Below are 17,090 nucleotides of genomic sequence, written 5' to 3'. Positions count from 1 at the left end.
CTGGTTGCCACTTTAAAAACAGAAAGGTAGGGAGTTCGCTGGTAGCCTAGTGGTTAGGACTCCAGGCTTTCACTGCTATGGTTCAGGTTCAATCCCTGGTTGGGGAACTGAGATCCTACAAGCTGCTGCTGCTGCTGCTAAGTCGCTTCAGTTGTGTCTGACTCTGTGTGACCCCGTAGACGGCAGCCCACCAGGCTCCCCCGTCCCTGGGATTCTCCAAGCAAGAACACTGGAGTGGGTTGCCATTTCCTTCTCCAATGTGTGAAAGTGAAAAGTGAAAGTGAAGTCACTGATTCATGTCTGCCTCGTAGTGACCCCATGGACTGCAGCCTACCAGCCTCCTCCGTCCATAGGATTTTCCAGGCAAAAGTACTGAAGTGGATTGCCATTGCCTTCTCCACTACAAGCTGCAAGGCGTGGCCAATAAATAAATAAATAATAAAAACCTGTAAAGGTAAATTACAGGTACAATTAATTGTGATAATCTTTTAACCCAATAATCCCAAATATTATCAGTGCAATGTGAAATCAGTATAAGGACTGTTAATGAGAGGGTTATGTCCTTGAAATTCTGGGTGATTTTTCCCTTAGAGCAGTGGTCCCCAACCTTTTTGGCACCAGGGACCGGTTTCATGGAAGACCATTTTTCCACAGACATGGGCTGGGGATGTTTTCGAGATGATTCAAGTGCATTACATTCATTGTGCACTTCATTCCTATTATTATTACATGGTGATATATAATGAAATCATTATACAACTCATCCTCATGCAGAATCAGTGGAGTGATCAGCACTGAGTTTGTTTTCCTGCAACTAGACGGTCCCATTTGGGGGGTGGGGGATGGGAGAGCAGTGGGGAGCGGCTGTAAACACATATGAAGCTTCACTCCTTGCCAGTTCCCTCATGCTGTGTGGCCTGATTCCTAACAGGCCACGGACCAGCACTGGTCTGTGGCCCGGGGGTAGATGACCTTTGCCTTAGAGCACATTCTTCATCTGGACTAGAACTGTCTCAAGAGAGGGCAATTGGACAAGTTCCTAAGGGGCCTGTGGCTGCCCTTGGGGACCGTTTGGCTTGAGATCCCCTCCTGTGATTAGTATCTATGATTAGTATCTTCGATAGTCTTCCCCTCCCCAGCACACTTTGCACCCAGCACGCAGGACAGAAATTCCTTTCTCCATGACCCCCATCTCATCCACCAGGTAGAGAGTACTTCCAAATGTTCCTTGAATACATTTCTTTAAATAAATGTCCTCACTCTCTTTGACCTCAACTGTTTGACTGCATGTGTGTTCAGTTGCTCAGTCGTGCCCGGCTCTTTGCGACCCCATGGACTGCAGCCCACCAGGCTCCTCTGTTCATGGGGATTCTCGGGGCAAGAATACTGGGGTGGGTAGCCATTTCCTCTTCCAGGGGATCTTCCCGACCGAGGGGTGGAAATGGAGTCTCCTGCATTGGCAGGTGGATTCTTCACCACTGGCCACCTGATACCTACTAAACCCACCTTCTGTTACTACACCCTTAGCCCCAAGCCCTTCACAGCACTGCCAGGAGGACGTTTGGAAAGCCAACATCTGACCGCATCATGCACACAAATAAGTCTCTCTGCTCCCCAAACATGCTAACAAAGCGCCACGTAACTTTGAGACACTGTCTTTGTGTGCGCTGGTCCCTCCGCCTTGCATGCCCTTCCCCATTGCTCAGCCTTTGGAATTTCTACCCACTTTCTAAGACGGTTGAAATGTTGCCTTTTCTGGAATACTCTCTCCTGTCTTCCAAAGCAAAGCATTTGCTTTATCCTCCCAGCCCCCTTTAGGACACTCATCATGCAGACCTGCACTTTTACATGTGTTCTCTCTCTTCCACTACTAGTCTGGGTTATTTGAGCCCTGGCTGTGTGGGTCTGCCGCCTGCCTGGGGTGAAGTTGATGTGAACTGCACCCCTCAGGCTGTAAGTGATGGAGTGCTCTTCATACCAGACTCTGCTGTTTGCCTTTAGATGTTGGCTCACTGAGTCCTACTATTATCATTCCCATTTTGCTGTTAGGCAAACCAGAGCTCAGAGGGGTGAAGCAATTTGCCTAAGGTCACACAGCCCTTAAGTGGCAGAGCTAGACTTCAAACCTGGAAATCTGGTCCAGCCACTATGTTAGGCCACTTGTGAATTCCTGAACGGCAACCGGGACTATGACTTTGTAATATTCTAGTGCCATGACTGGCACCCAGAATGTGTCATGTGCTTATTGAGTCAGAACCACGGGACGGCGTACTCTAAGCCTCAGTGCTTAAACTTTGCCTGCCAGGCTTGTTCTTGTCGCCTACATTCAGAACAAATGTTACCTCTTAAGAGATCGTCCCTGACCACTCCATCGAGGTAGTCACCCTCCCCTCACTTAGCGGGCTCCAGTATATCAGAGAGTTAGGACAAAGAGCAGGAAGACTGGAAAATCTGCCCAGAAACAGGCAAATAGAATTGTGTGTCTCTGGGATCAGCCTGGGGCTCCAAGAGCCAGCAAAGGCTTTCTCTAAAGGTCAAGATACTTTACACCTTTCAGTCTGGACAGTCTCTTTTGCCATTACTAACCCTCATTATCTTGGGAGTGCAGTCATCTGCAAAATGTCAAGGAGTGGATGTGTTTCAATAAAACTTTATTTACAAAAGCAGGCATTGGGTGGACCATCTCCTTGCCAACTCCTGCCTCCCCTAAGGAAATCGTTTTCATATAAATAAAAGAACCAGCAGACAGCTAGCGCTGCATTTAAACATTATCCTAAAATATAGGGCAGAGGCATTTTATACAGAGGATTTGTTCAGAAATCTTGCCTTTTGCAAATCTGCTGCATAATTCAAGGCTAATTTTTGCAAAGAAGTACATATTGAGAAGGACCTTTTCAGTATTTCTAGCTCAAAGGGGACAGAGCTGCAGCGGTAGAGTAAATACAGTTCAATATTAACTTAATCTGCCAGGTTTCACATGATTGGATTTTTTTAATTGAATTTTAAAATTGGAGTGTGGGTACTACTATATATAGAACAACCAATGAGGACCCAGTGTATAACATGGGGAACTCTAAGCAATAATCTGTAATAACCTCTGAGGGGAAAGAATATGAAAAAGAACAGTTATGTATGTATGTAAAACTGCATCACTTTATTGTACACCTGAAACTAACACAACATTGTAAATCAAGTATACCTCAAAAAAATAAAACGGGGGTGTAAATGACATTCTTCTCAATTTTGTTTTAGTGAATCTCTATTTTTATTTTCTGTAACATCCTTGTTGAAATTCACATGATGTGAATTTACATAAAAAGCAACCACATGGCATCTGCCCCCACCCCACCATGCAGGTATACGTGTGTACATGGGTACATGCTGTTGCTTCAGATGTGTCTGACTATGCAACCCTGTGGATGTTAGCCTGCTAGCCTCCTCTGTCTATGGGATTCTCCAGGCACAAAGACTGGAGTGGGTTGCCATGACCTTCTCCAGGGGATCTTCCTGACCCAGGGATCGAACCCAAGCCTTTTACATCTCCTGCATAGACAGGTGGGTTCTAGTGCCACCTGGGAAGCCTGCCTCACCAGCCCCCACCTCTGGCCATAAGCTCCCCAAGAACAAATGTCCTCTTCCTACCACCCCTTTCCTCCCTGTGGGGGTCCCATGCAGGGTGTGTGGCAGGCACTCAACAAACGCGCGTGCGCGCACACACACACACACACACACACACACACACACACACACCAGTGATCTCAATGTAGGATCTAAGAGAAATTCAGGAAAGAAAAAACATCAGCTGTAGCCGTGGTGATTTCATAAAGATGTTGGTGCTTTCTGATTACAAGGAATGTTGAACGCTACAACTTTTGGTAGTTCTGCAGTCTTTTCCCCTGAAACTCTTTGCAAGTTTGTTTGCTTTCTAACAGCCATTCATGTCAGATGGCATAAAGACCCAGTCAGGCAGGAAGCACAGGAGGGAGCAGAAAAGATTCCCAACCTCTTTCCAAACTTAGGATCCAGGATCTGAAATTTCCTTCTCTACAAAGTATGTGCCTTTTTTTCCCCCAAACTGCACGAAGCACTAAAAATTCACATGTCACCGTGGCCTTGTAGCTTAATAAACCACATCAAAAGCGTTTTGCAATGATGCTTCTTCCTCTATGAAACCTGAAGCCATAAGTGGACCTGCTATTAGGCGGGTAATTAAGCCTCTCCCTGGGCCCAATGGGTATGCATTCAACCTGACAAAAGATGATGAAACTCATGCCTTCCTCAGTGGGATCCTCGGGGCCTGACTCCCATGTTCCCCCAGACACCTTGCTCCAATAATGAGTGCAGTCAGGGAGATACCAGCATGTGAAAGTCGGTTTCAAGCACACACTTTCTAAACCCAACTGACTCCAGCAAACAGCTTACCAAATAGCCACAGGGGAGACCTAAAACACGGCTTTCCACTGTGTTCCCTGAGGAAAAACCAGCCACTGCAGTCAAAATACTGCCTGCCTCAGCTGGCCTCTGAGAAAGCAAAACAGACCCTACAGATGCCTGTCTGACCCTGTCCATCTCCTCCCCTGCTGTCCAGGCAGAGCTCTGCTTGGGTAACTGCCCTCCTCCACAGGACCCCAGGGCTGCATCCTGGTGGTCTATGCCAATCACTGGGCTCTTGTTTCTCCAGCCTCTGCCAAAGCATCACCCTTTGAAATCCCAGATAGAGGAAACTTCTCTAGTTTAAGCCAGTTCCAGTTGAGTTCTGTCACTTGCTAAGGAGATGCCTAATTAATGCAATGAGAAACAAATGCTCTAACACTGTGTGTGTGCATTTGTGTGCATGCACATGCACACGCTCAGTCACCTCAGACTGAGACCTCATGGACTGTAGCCCACCAGGCTCCTCTGTCCATGGGATTCTCCAGGCAAGAATACTGGAGTGGGTTGCCATGCCCTCCTCCAGGGGATCCTCCCAACCCAGGGATCAAACCTGCATCTGTTATGTCTCCTGCATTGGCAGGCAGGTTCTTTACCACTAGAGCTACCTGGGAAGCCCAGTCTAACACTAACAGATACTAATATCTATGGGCGCCCCATGCTAGTTACCATGATAAGTTTTTTTCATGAGTTATCTCATATAACCCTCTGCATTCTGAGGATATAACTCCCATCCTGTAGATGAGGAGACGACACTAGAAGGATTTAATAACCTATCCAAGGGGGTCCACAACATAGGTGCTTGTGTGAAGTAGGAAAAGGTGAAACCTCTCAGAGGGAAACACACCATTTGCTGGAATGAGATTTCAGGACCTTTGTGCAAACTGGAGTAAAGGGCAGACACAGATCCAGACCAGGAGGAATAATTTGGAAGTGAGGTAGGGGCTGGACTGCAGCCCCTTTCCCTCCATAGCTAAGTGACTTTGTACAGGTCACATCTGCACACCTTAACAGGGTACTGATGACCCCACTCAGATGTCATACTAGCAAAACTGGGATCTCCAATCACCTGACCCCAAAACCTTTTGACCAGCGTATCAGTTAGGGGCCAGCCAGAGAAATGGAGCCTAGAACAGGAGATAGAGATTTATTGTAAGGCAACAGCTTACATGGTTTTGAAGGCTGCTGGATGGGCAAGTTTGAAATCCACACAGCGGGCTGGAAATCTCATTCTTATTACCTTTCACCTCTTTGGATGAGGCCCACCCACATTATTGAAGATAATCTCCTTTACTTATCAACTGATGGGGGAATTTCCTGTGGTCCAGTGGCTAGGACAGCACTTCCACTGCAGGGGTCATGGGTTTGACCCCTGGTTGGGGAACCAAGATCCCACATGCTATAATATAGCCAAATAAATAAAATAAATAAACTCAACAGATGGTGAACATTGATCATGTCTATTAAAATACCTTCCGAGCAGGCTTTTCTGCAACCTCTGGATGCAGGTTTCATTGAAAAGCAGGGGATGATAGCCTGGCCCAGTGGACCAGTGAATTTCAAGCTTGCCCAGACAGCAGCCCTCAAAATCATGTAGGCTGTTGCCTTACAATAAATCTCTATCTCCTCCTATAGGCTCCATCGCTCTGGCTGCCTCTAACTGATACACTGGTCAAAAGGCTTTGGGGTCAGGTGATTGGAGACCCCAGGTTTGCTTGTATGACATCTGAGTGGGGTCATCAGTACCCTGATCAAGTGTGCAGATATGACTTGCACTCAAGTTGACCATCTCAACCACCTGCAATTTCGCTTTTCACTGTGTCACAGGCATCGGGCTGCTAAGGTCTCTGGTCATTCCGCTCCATCTGTGGGGGTGGCCCAAACTTGCCTGGCTTCCCTTTCTTGTCCTAGTGTAATTAGTTATATGGGACATTAATCACATATAAACCAAGCCCTGCTAGCATTTTTTTTTTTTTTACCCACTTGGAGGATCTACAAAATCTACTCCTTCCTTTCCGTCCCATCTTGTAAGCTCTGGCATCTGGCCTGTTCTGCTTCTACTATCAGAGGCTGAAGGGCAATGGAAGGGAGTGATGGAGAGCCTGGCTTCCGGGTCTGCTTGAAGTTTTCGGTCTTCCGCCTGAGTGACTTAACCTCTTGGAACTTTAGTTTTCTTCTCCGCAGAATGGCGATAACAATAGTCCCAACTAAGTGGGATTGTAGCCAGGATGAAAAATGCCAGAGATCCTAAGGGGCTGAGAACAGTGCCTGGCCAGTGGCATGTATTCAATAAGCAGGGGTCACCATGGTGATTGGGAAGTTGAGGATGCTTCTCTGGCTCACTCACTTCCTCCTGGTCCAGGTGGCATCTCTTCAGCCTTAGTCTGGATGGATGCAGCCATCCAGAGCCTTCCATCACAGAGGGCATCTCAGGACGGACTGGTCCTTCCCACTGCCTACATCCAAGGGAACAGGAGCGGGGAGGTTCTTCAACATCTTGAAATTATTTGCAATTTGTTATTATTACCTAGTCTTTCAAGAATGAAGGAAAAATAATATTTTCTAATATTCAGGGGGAAAAAATGAGGCTCCTCTTTCAGCTGCAACCTCAGGGCCAATCCAGTTTTCTGGGTCTCTTTTCAGCATGTAGATAGGTCAGGAGAAACTTCAGCATCTCCCAGCCATCAAGAGGGGCATGGCCTTTTGTGTAGGATGTCAGTGTGGAAAAAAAGTCACCCATAGAATTATTGAAAAAACATGCATCAGGCGTGGTTCTTGGTTCTGGAGCTGCAGAGAAGATCGAGTTGGGAAATTCAGCTTCAAAATTAGATTTTGATCAGTATAAAATAAAAAGTTAAAATAATTTAAATATCTCTTCAAAAATATTAGATTTTGAATATGTAAATGGATTCATGTATGTATATTTATATTATATAATTAGATTACATATATAATACATGTATATTAGACAGAAGAAGAGAGAGAAAGGGAGACAGACCAACCAGCAGACAGACACTGTCAGAACAGAGAATCTTTATTCTTCAAGTCACCATTCTCAGCTACGAGAACAGGCACAAAGAACTTCCCAAGTGTTATTTTAGAGGAAAAAAAGGAGGGGGGTGCGGGGTGAAATGTATGCAGGAACAGAAAAACTATCTTCTCTACCCTTTTCTGGACCTTAGAGAAAAATGGGATTTTGCATTTGAATTGTCATTTACAACGAGAGCAGAGCAGGTGATCTGAATGAGTTTCTTTTCTTGCCATGAAATACACAAGGGAAACTTGAACTGTTTCTGAAAGCAGCAGAAATTCATCACTGAGTTTCAGATCTAGGCTGGAGGGAAAGGAGAAGCAGCCGTCCTGGAAAGAGATCTGCAGCAGCTGAAGGTGGTTCCAGGGGGAGGAAGGGACTCCGCAGCTGTGTCGCCAGGCCCACCCCCATCGTTGCTTCCAACTTGTCAGCTGCTTATTCCTGGCTAAATTCAAGGAAGAAGCAGGAAGCTATGAGTGTGAGCAGTTCAGTCTGGAAAGAAAAATCCTCGTTAAGTGATGCTATTGGCAAACCATCTTGCCTTAGAACCGGTGAAAATAAATGAAGAATTTAACAAAGAAAGTCAAAAGGCAACTGACCAGAGAGTTTATACACCGGCTAATCCCAGTGCCGGACACTGTTTGAAGCACTTTATGAGTTGCCTCACTTAATCCTACCCCAGATCTTAAAAAGGAGGTGTTGGTATTATCCTCATTTTCTAACAAAGTTCAGAGAGGTTAAGTAACTTGCCTGAGGTCACACAGCTGAAGACAGGGGTAAAGCAGTAAATCAACCCAGGAACCTCCCACGTGGTGTTTCCTCCACTTTTTCTTCACTGTTTGTGACCCTAAAGAATCCCTTCAAATGCAAGAAAGCGGAACATCAAGATGATAAGAAAGTGGCCGATGCCTTCCAATTCAGGAGGAAAGGAAAAAGGCCATAAACCAGGCCTTTATCCTTTTACTGGGTGCTGACATGATACCCAAACAGAGCCTTTTCTGAGAGTCCTGAGTTTCTGTGCACCAGAGGCAGGCAGAGCAGTGGAGAGTACAGACCCCACTGCCTGGTTTTAAATCCTGACTTTGTCCCTCATCTGCCATGTGGCCTTGGCAAGTTACTTTTAGACGCCCACACTTCAGTTTCTCCTCTCAAAACTGGGAATCTTCCGACAACCTGCTTCATGGGGTTACATGAGTCATTTCACATAAAAGGCTTAGAACAGTGCCTGGCATGGGTCAAACGCTCAATCAGTTTCCACTCTTACTAGCACTTCATTGTGTTTAGTCGCTAAGTTGTGTCCAACTCTTTTGTGACCCCATAGACTGTAGCCCGCCAGGCTCCTCTGTCCATGGGATTTCCCAGGCAAGAATATTGGAGCGGATTGCCATTTCCTCCTCCAGGGGATCTTCCCGACCCAGGGATCAAACCCGTGTCTCCTGCATTGGCAGGTGGATTCTTTACTACTGAGGCCCCTGGGAAGACCTAGCACTTAACTGACATACGATTGTCGGCTTGTATTATTTTAGTTCTGACATGACATGTCATGGCCCCCATCCCCTGCTCACAAATGTTATGCCCTGTTGCATCCTTGATGGTGTCCTTGCCTTCCATTGCTGCTCTCTTGCCATCATTGTGACAGCCGCTTTGAACCCTGCACTCGTTGGCTGACATAGCTCTAAAAAGCCTCCTGGTGTATTATAGCAGCATCCTCCCCATGCCTGGTGAGGTTGCAACCCCACTGGTGCCCATTTTTCAGATGAGAAAACTGAGGCATGGTGACAGGAAGGAACTCTCCCTGGGTCGCCGGGCTAAAACATGGGGGTAGGGATTCAGACTCTGATCTTACACAGTCACCACTACAGGTTAGGAGTACCCACAGTTTGGGCCAAGTGGTTTCAGATTCAGCCGATGTCAGGGCGAAATCAGGAGGCTGGCTCCTTTTCCCTTTTTTAAAGGCAGGACCAGGCTTCTGCGTGTCCCTGCTTTGTCCCTGAAGGGAAGGTTTCCTCATCTTATCTGCCTCCCTCACCTGTACAGGGGCAGCAGCCTGGGGTGGGGCGGGAGGCGGAGCTGACCTCTTTCTTAGCATCCCTCCTCCAGACAGGCGCAATGAAAGGGTCCCAGGGTGGAGGCGCAAAGCAGAAAGGAAACAGATGGGAAGGTGAGTAATTAAATCAATATATACCAAACAGCCAAGGGAGAGGGAAAAAGAAGCAAAGTAATTATGTCCAAAAATGAAGTTTGAGCTCGAACGTCATGCATTCATTTCCAAAACACTGTTTCTTAAAGCTGTTGGGAATATAAATGCAAAACAAAATAAAACACACCCCCTCCCCAACACACGCGTGCACGCACACATACAAGAATGCTCTTTTGTTTCATTTTTCTGGAATTCTGTGATTTTTCTTCCTGTAGACTTCTTCCCCCTTTCTCCCCCCTCAAAGCAGCTCCTTACAGAATTACAGGTTTAAGTACTTTTGATAGGGGCCAGTTCTGTCAGAGGCAAAGGGTCAATTTGTTTGTATTTTACAGCAGACATGCGCTAAGCCTTTCCTATATTTTAAACAGATAATGTCCTTGTAATTTGGAAGCACTTACATGGAAGGCGGGCTTTGTCCCCTCTTTCAGTGTGTGTGTCGTTCTTGCCCGTCTCTGTTGAGATGAAAAAGAAATACTGTATCTTTAAATTAGGAGGCACTGAATAATGAATCTTGGGCAGTGAAAAGGCTAATGCCATGTGGAGGAGAAGGAGTTTAATCTAATTTAGTTGGAGGGTGTCTGTCTGCGGTGTTGTTTTTTGGAGTGTGGGAATAGAGGGGTAAGCTGTCCCCTTGAATGGTCCCTCCAGCGCCAGAAGCAGTGGGGAGCCGCGTAGACGCCAGTGATCCAAAGCCGGGCCTTGAAAGGGGGATTAGAGACAGGCTGTGATTTGCAATTCACACTAATGCACCCTGTGGAACCTTTGGTAATATTTCAAACCACATTTCAAGGGAAGTGGCCTTAAAATCGCTGCCTAAATTGTATTGGAGCAACAGAGGACCCTCCAGTCATCCGTTTTATGATGTGGATGCTTTTCTGTTTGTTTCTTGCCGCCCCGCCCCCACCCCAACATCCTCCGTCGAGTGTTTTTAGGTGGAATGAAAAACTTTTGTGCCCGGTGAATTTGCCGCAGCTTGTGTGGCTTCTGGGGTGGTACACGCTGTGTGTTTTCTTTAGTAAGTATCCCTTCGGACGACCAAAGGTATTTTCTCCTAGGAGAAAAATGTGGGGTGGGGGTGGGGGGAAAGAGCACGCCTGCTTGCTTAGAAAACAGAATTCTCAGTGCCTGTTTTTTTTTTTTTTTTTTTTCTCTTCTAAATCTCATAATAAGCTTCCGCACAAACATAACCCAAGATGAAATCAGGGGCAAAGGCACGTTTTGGTATCAGAGATCCCTCTACATGTCAGACCATTATTAGCATCACATTCTTACTTGAAAGGAGAATTGGAAAAGTGCTGATGAAATACAAATATTGATGATAGTAGGGGATAAAAGAAACATCAGACTCATTTTACCAGATCATTAAACGCCAATGTGCTGAGAGAGATGCTCCAAGCAAGAGTTCCTAGAAAACACAGATCATCTAACCACTTTCTACCTTCAACCCTACAACACGCTTCTCTTTCTTTTCCTAAGCTGTGCTGATAGTCTACAAGTTGACTCTTGCAATTAGCTTGTAACATGCAAAGTCTACGGTTTAATTTTTCTCTATCGCTGAAAGAGTCAGTACTTGTTATCTTAAAGAGATTACTGTGGGTTTTCTTGAATCTTATTTCAGAACATCTCATACAGTACTCATCATTTCCACTGACTATAACATCTTAAAGAGGAAATACAACTTTGATTTTTAGCAAAATCCCTGTTAAGGTCTTTTCAACTTTGGAATTTGCTAGGTGATGAAACTCTGCCTCTCTCTCAACCTCCTTCCATCCAGAAATACTTAGCTCTCAGTCAAAATACTGCCTGACTGCTGAAATCATGTTCCTGTTCAAAAACCGTATACTTTTTCGGGGCAAACATTTGCAAAAATTTGAAGGTAGTTAATGTTTAAGAGTGTCTCTACCATATACATATATTTTTAGATAGCTGGTGTATAAAAATATATATATTCCTTGTCCTTGCATGTTATTTGAAATCATGTTTAATTATAAAGTTTCATTAAAAACCTTTGCTCAAAATTTTAGAGGCCTAATAAGATTTCCATTAATTTAAACATATCACTATTCCCACGACAGCCCCAAATGCTTTCTTTTCCCCCTTTCATCCATGGTTAAATATGTAAATAAAATGTCTAAAGTCATTCTTCAAAGAAGACAAAAGAAAAAAGAGCTGAGGGGAGAGACAGCCATAAAATTCCTCCCAATTCTCCATAACATTTGCCAGAGGGGGGCCAGTTGCCAGCCAGAGTTGAGCAGCAGGGAACCCTGCCGCTCCTTAGAATCACACATCTCAAATCCCACACACAGGAAAAAAAATAAAATAAAATATCTTTTCAGCTGGAGCCATCAAAAGGGCCTTTTCATTTATTAGTTACAGAGTTATCTTGCAGTTGGTGATTTCTCAGAGCCCTCATTTTTCTATCATAATGTCTATTTGTTGGTTTCCATCTCAGCTGGGCAGAGAGAAGCACTTCTGCAGACATTTTTTTTTTCTTCTAAAAAAACGAGAGAAGAAAGCAATCTGAAGTGGTTATAGTGAAAATAATGGGTCTGAACATGGCTGAATTAAAACAGCACATAAAAGATCAATTAGGAGATGCTTTCTCAAGTAGCTCACACCCCCGGCTCTTGGTGTTTGGCGCTGTCACTGACTCTTCCCCATGTCTATTTTCAGAGTTTCTCAGGGAGGGAAAAGAAAAGGAAAAAAAAGGAAAATAATGTCCAAGGCAGGAAACTGGCAAGAAAAATTCTGGAATCTTTTTAATGAAAAGGTTCGGAAAATAGCTCACTAGATTCAAAAACAAAAACAAACACAACTATCTTAAGAAAAATGACAGCCTTTTAAAAAAGCATCTCGGAGAAACAATCCAGCTGAAGGCAGGTTGTTCTTACTGTATTAGCGTTTATTTACCTCGACCCTATCCTCCCCCCTCCTTTTTTCCTCCACTTTTTACCTCATCCCCCACCTCCTCCAACACCTCACACGGAGATCCAGGGACACTTATTCAATGCCAGGTGCAAATTCCCAGCCTCCTTCTCGGTTTGCTGAATGGATGGATGGATAGAATAAGCGGGTATGTTTTAGGTTCTGAGTTCTCCCAAGTTTCTTATTAGATGTAAAATCATACGACTTGTTTAAAATAAAAGCAATATTCTAAAAAAGCCTTTTCAGAGGAAGCGCCCCACTTCTGCCACCTCTGACAAAAAGCTTCCCAGGGGACAAGCGACTGGCGGGAGCATCTCCTTTCTGGGCGCTTCCTAGAAATAACCGGGAAACCCGCAGCGCCAGCCGCTCCTGCAAAGCCGGGAGGGGGCGTGGGGTGGGAGTGGAGAGAGCAGCACCGGCCGCCTGGGATATCTGTGCGAACCATACATCCCTCCAGAGTGCTAACCTCAGAAAGGGAGGAAGAAAAAGGAGGCCCCTGCGCACAGGGCCGGCTCCTCTGACCTCTCCTCCGGCTCGGTTAAGTCCTCCAACGGACCCCTCTATGCGTGGCCCTGGGAGTTTCAGGGAAACTTTCAAAGATTCCGACCTCGAGAGCGTCTAAGAGGAGGACCCACCTCCGAGGGGTACTGTTTACTGAAGGGTTAATACGGGAAGCCAGGTGAAGCGCTCCTTTGGAAGTCGGGCGTGGGCGTCCGCGCCCACCGCGCCCGCCCAGGTGCGGGTGTGTGTGGCCTAAGCGACTGTGTCCCGAACTCGCCCCCATCCGAAGGGCGTGCTCTAAGCGCCCTGGGCCGGGACACTCCTTCCCCACTTTTTTAAGAAAACTGAGCGAGGCATGGGCGCCTCCCCTTTCCCGGGGAGTTGGGGACCCTCGGAAAGAGCTGACTCAGCGCCCTCCCACCTCCAACTCCGCAGCATCCCGCGGGTCCGCAGTCAAGGAGGGAGCAGGCCGGGCAAATCACTCGCCAAATAATATAAATACCCGACGAGCGAATGACTTCCTATAATAAATAAACTCAGCTGCCTAGAAGAAACCACCAGTCCTCTCTGGCGCGAGGCCCCTCAACTCTGCGGCTCTGGTGGGGGCGAGGGGTCACCCTTCTACAAACCAAGCCCCCAGCTTCCCGAAGCCGGGGGGTGGGGTGGGACCTGAGTCCCAGGAAGCTGCCTGCCCTTCCCCCTCCCCGCCTTCTCCGCGGAGACCTCGGAGGAGCGGCCCTAAAATCTAGATTCCCAGAGCCCCTCCCCCTGCCCTTAGCGCTTCTCTTTGAAATTTCAAAGAGACCCCCTCCCCGGAGCCGGAGCCCCGACGCAGGCCTGGTAACTCCGCAGCCTCGGGAAGATGCGGGCAGCTTTACAAGCTAAGGGGCCACTTTATGGCCGAGGCCATAAAACGCAAATCCCACCTCGCTTTGAAAGCTCCCTCCGCCCGGGACCCACCATAAAAATCTGGGGAGATAAGCCCCCAGCCTGACTTGGACCAGCCCACCCCTTCCTCCGGCCTGTCTCCGAACTTCCAGTAACCCCGGCGCCCTTGGGCTGCGGGGGACGAGGCCGGGGGCGCCCCGAGAAAGGGAGCGCAGGCGGGGAGGCGACGAGAGGCCAAGTTGGAGGCTGGCGCAAAGGGCGAAGGAGCAGCGGGCGGGACGCACTGGAGGGCGGCGACGCAGGGCCGGGGGCCCGGGCGGCTGCTGGCTGCAAGATCGGGGGGCCGGGCGCTGCGCTTTCTCATGCAAAGCAGCTGCGGGGCGGGGCGCGCGGCCCGGGGGCGGGGCCTGTCAGCGATCTGCTTTTTCCCACTTTGCCTGTTTGTGAGACTGCTCAGCCCGGGACCAGACTCCGAACGGCTGCGGGCAGAGCCGGGCCGCGGCCGGCGCGGGGAGGGCGGAGCCGCCGCGAGTCGCCGGCCCCGGTGCGCCCGCGCCGCCCGCCCTCTCCGCGCGCTCCCACGAGAAGCCAAAGTTTGCGGCGGCGGCGGCCGTGAGTTGCAGCCCGCGCCGAGAGCTGCGGGGCTCCTCTCGCTTCCCGGTATTGTTCGCAAACTTTGCTCCTCTCCTCAGCGGCTCCACCTCGGCGGAGGCGGGCGCGGAGAGCGGGGCCGGCGACCCCGCTCGGGCGGGGCTGGGCTGGGCTGAGCGGGCATGGGCGGGGGCCGGAGCGGGGACGAGGAGCCGGGGCCGGCAGCCCGAGCCTGGGAGCGGCTGCTCTGAGGGCGGCGGACCTCCCCGCCGGGGCACCTCCGACGCCACCATGCAGCGCCCGGGCCCCCGGCTGTGGCTCGTCCTGCAGGTGATGGGCTCGTGTGCCGCCATCAGCTCCATGGACATGGAGCGGCCGGGTGACGGCAAGTGCCAGCCCATCGAGATCCCGATGTGCAGGGACATTGGCTACAACACGACCCGCATGCCCAACCTCATGGGCCATGAGAATCAGCGCGAGGCCGCCATCCAGCTGCACGAGTTCGCGCCGCTGGTGGAGTACGGCTGCCACGGCCACCTCCGCTTCTTTCTGTGTTCCCTGTACGCGCCCATGTGCACCGAGCAAGTCTCCACCCCTATCCCCGCCTGCCGGGTCATGTGCGAGCAGGCCCGGCTCAAGTGCTCCCCGATCATGGAGCAGTTCAACTTCAAGTGGCCCGACTCCCTGGACTGCAGCAAACTCCCCAACAAGAACGACCCCAATTACCTGTGCATGGAGGCGCCCAACAACGGTTCGGACGAGCCCGCGCGGGGCTCGGGCATGTTCCCGCCGCTCTTCAGGCCGCAGCGACCCCACAGCGCGCAGGAGCACCAGCTGAAGGATGGGGGGCCGGGGCGCGCCGGCTGCGACAACCCGGGCAAGTTTCACCACGTGGAGAAGAGCGCGTCGTGCGCGCCGCTCTGCACGCCGGGCGTGGACGTGTACTGGAGCCGCGACGACAAGCGCTTCGCGGTGGTCTGGCTGGCTGTCTGGTCCGTGCTCTGCTTCTTCTCCAGCGCCTTCACCGTGCTCACCTTCCTCATCGACCCAGCGCGCTTCCGGTACCCCGAGCGCCCCATCATCTTCCTGTCCATGTGCTACTGCGTCTACTCGGTGGGCTACATCATCCGCCTCTTTGCGGGCGCCGAGAGCATCGCCTGCGACCGGGACAGCGGACAGCTGTATGTCATCCAGGAGGGTCTGGAGAGCACGGGCTGCACCTTGGTCTTCCTGGTCCTTTACTACTTCGGCATGGCCAGCTCCCTGTGGTGGGTGATTCTCACCCTCACCTGGTTCCTGGCCGCGGGCAAGAAGTGGGGCCACGAGGCCATCGAGGCCAACAGCAGCTACTTCCACCTGGCCGCCTGGGCCATTCCGGCCGTGAAGACCATTCTGATCTTGGTGATGCGCCGGGTGGCGGGGGACGAGCTGACCGGCGTCTGCTATGTGGGCAACATGGACATCAACGCCCTCACTGGCTTCGTGCTCATCCCCCTGGCCTGTTACCTCATCATCGGCACTTCCTTTATTCTCTCGGGCTTCGTGGCCCTTTTCCACATCCGGAGGGTGATGAAAACGGGTGGGGAGAACACGGACAAGCTCGAGAAGCTCATGGTGCGCATCGGGGTCTTCTCCGTGCTCTACACGGTGCCGGCCACTTGTGTGATTGCCTGCTACTTTTACGAACGCCTCAACGTGGAGTACTGGAAAATCCTGGCCACGCAGCACAAGTGCAAAATGAACAACCAGACTAAAAACCTGGACTGTCTGATGAGCACCTCCATCCCCGCGGTGGAGATCTTCATGGTGAAGATTTTCATGCTGCTGGTGGTGGGCATCACCAGCGGCATGTGGGTCTGGACATCTAAGACTCTGCAGTCCTGGCAGAACGTTTGCAGCCGCAGGTTCAAGAAAAAGAGCCGGAGAAAACCGGCCAGCGTGATCACCAGCAGTGGAATTTACAAAAAAGCCCAGCATCCCCCCAAAACCCATCTCGGGAAATATGAAATCCCCGCCCAGCCTCCCACCTGTGTGTAAATGGGGCTTGGAGGGATGGCGGGATTGGAAAACTTTCCCAGAGAGGATTCAGTGGCTGTCAGAGCCAAAACATGGTGCTTTTCTCCGTTGGTTGGTTGCTTGTTTGTTTGTTTGTTTTTTTAAATAAATGTAAAAGAAAAAAAAAATGAAAAGTTTTTACTCCGAAATTCAGGATGCTGTGATACACTAAAAGTCCAAATGTACTTAAAGGGTATGGTTCTTGTTTTTGTTTTCCGTGAAGGAGAGCCCTCCCAGTTAAATAGCCTCTTGTGTAACTAATTTGTGGTAGCACAGTTGATTCAGGCTCCCAGAAGAAAACTTTTGTTTAGAACCTTCCGTAAATATACATCTGTATGTTTGAGTTGGCTTTGCTATCCATTTACAAATCAGGGAAGAGATAACTTCTTTGCAAATTAAAGAGCCTCTGCTGAGTTGCAAAGAGAGAGACAGAGAGAGAGATGCCATCTCTTGCAGGCTAGCCATCCC

The 17,090-nt window shown here is 49.2% G+C and overlaps 1 protein-coding gene across 1 annotated transcript; it reads left to right on the top strand.

Moving 5' to 3' along the window:
• The first annotated feature begins 14,447 nt into the window (after positions 1-14,447).
• On the top strand, positions 14,448-16,763 carry FZD10 (frizzled class receptor 10). Its single transcript, XM_020911241.2, has one exon. The coding sequence runs from the start codon at positions 14,859-14,861 to the stop codon at positions 16,602-16,604; it is 1,746 nt and encodes a 581-aa protein (XP_020766900.2). The 5' UTR covers positions 14,448-14,858; the 3' UTR covers positions 16,605-16,763.
• The last annotated feature ends 327 nt before the right edge of the window (positions 16,764-17,090 follow it).

Source organism: Odocoileus virginianus, chromosome 12, assembly GCF_023699985.2.
Source record: "Odocoileus virginianus isolate 20LAN1187 ecotype Illinois chromosome 12, Ovbor_1.2, whole genome shotgun sequence".
Taxonomy (NCBI): domain Eukaryota; kingdom Metazoa; phylum Chordata; class Mammalia; order Artiodactyla; family Cervidae; genus Odocoileus; species Odocoileus virginianus.
Note: the sequence above shows the minus strand (reverse complement) of the source record. Positions and strands in the feature narration are given on the sequence as shown.

Bases quoted from the DNA above. Each gene is read 5' to 3' on its own strand.
- FZD10 (XM_020911241.2), top strand. From the start codon at position 14,859: ATGCAGCGCCCGGGCCCCCGGCTGTGGCTCGTCCTGCAGGTGATGGGC.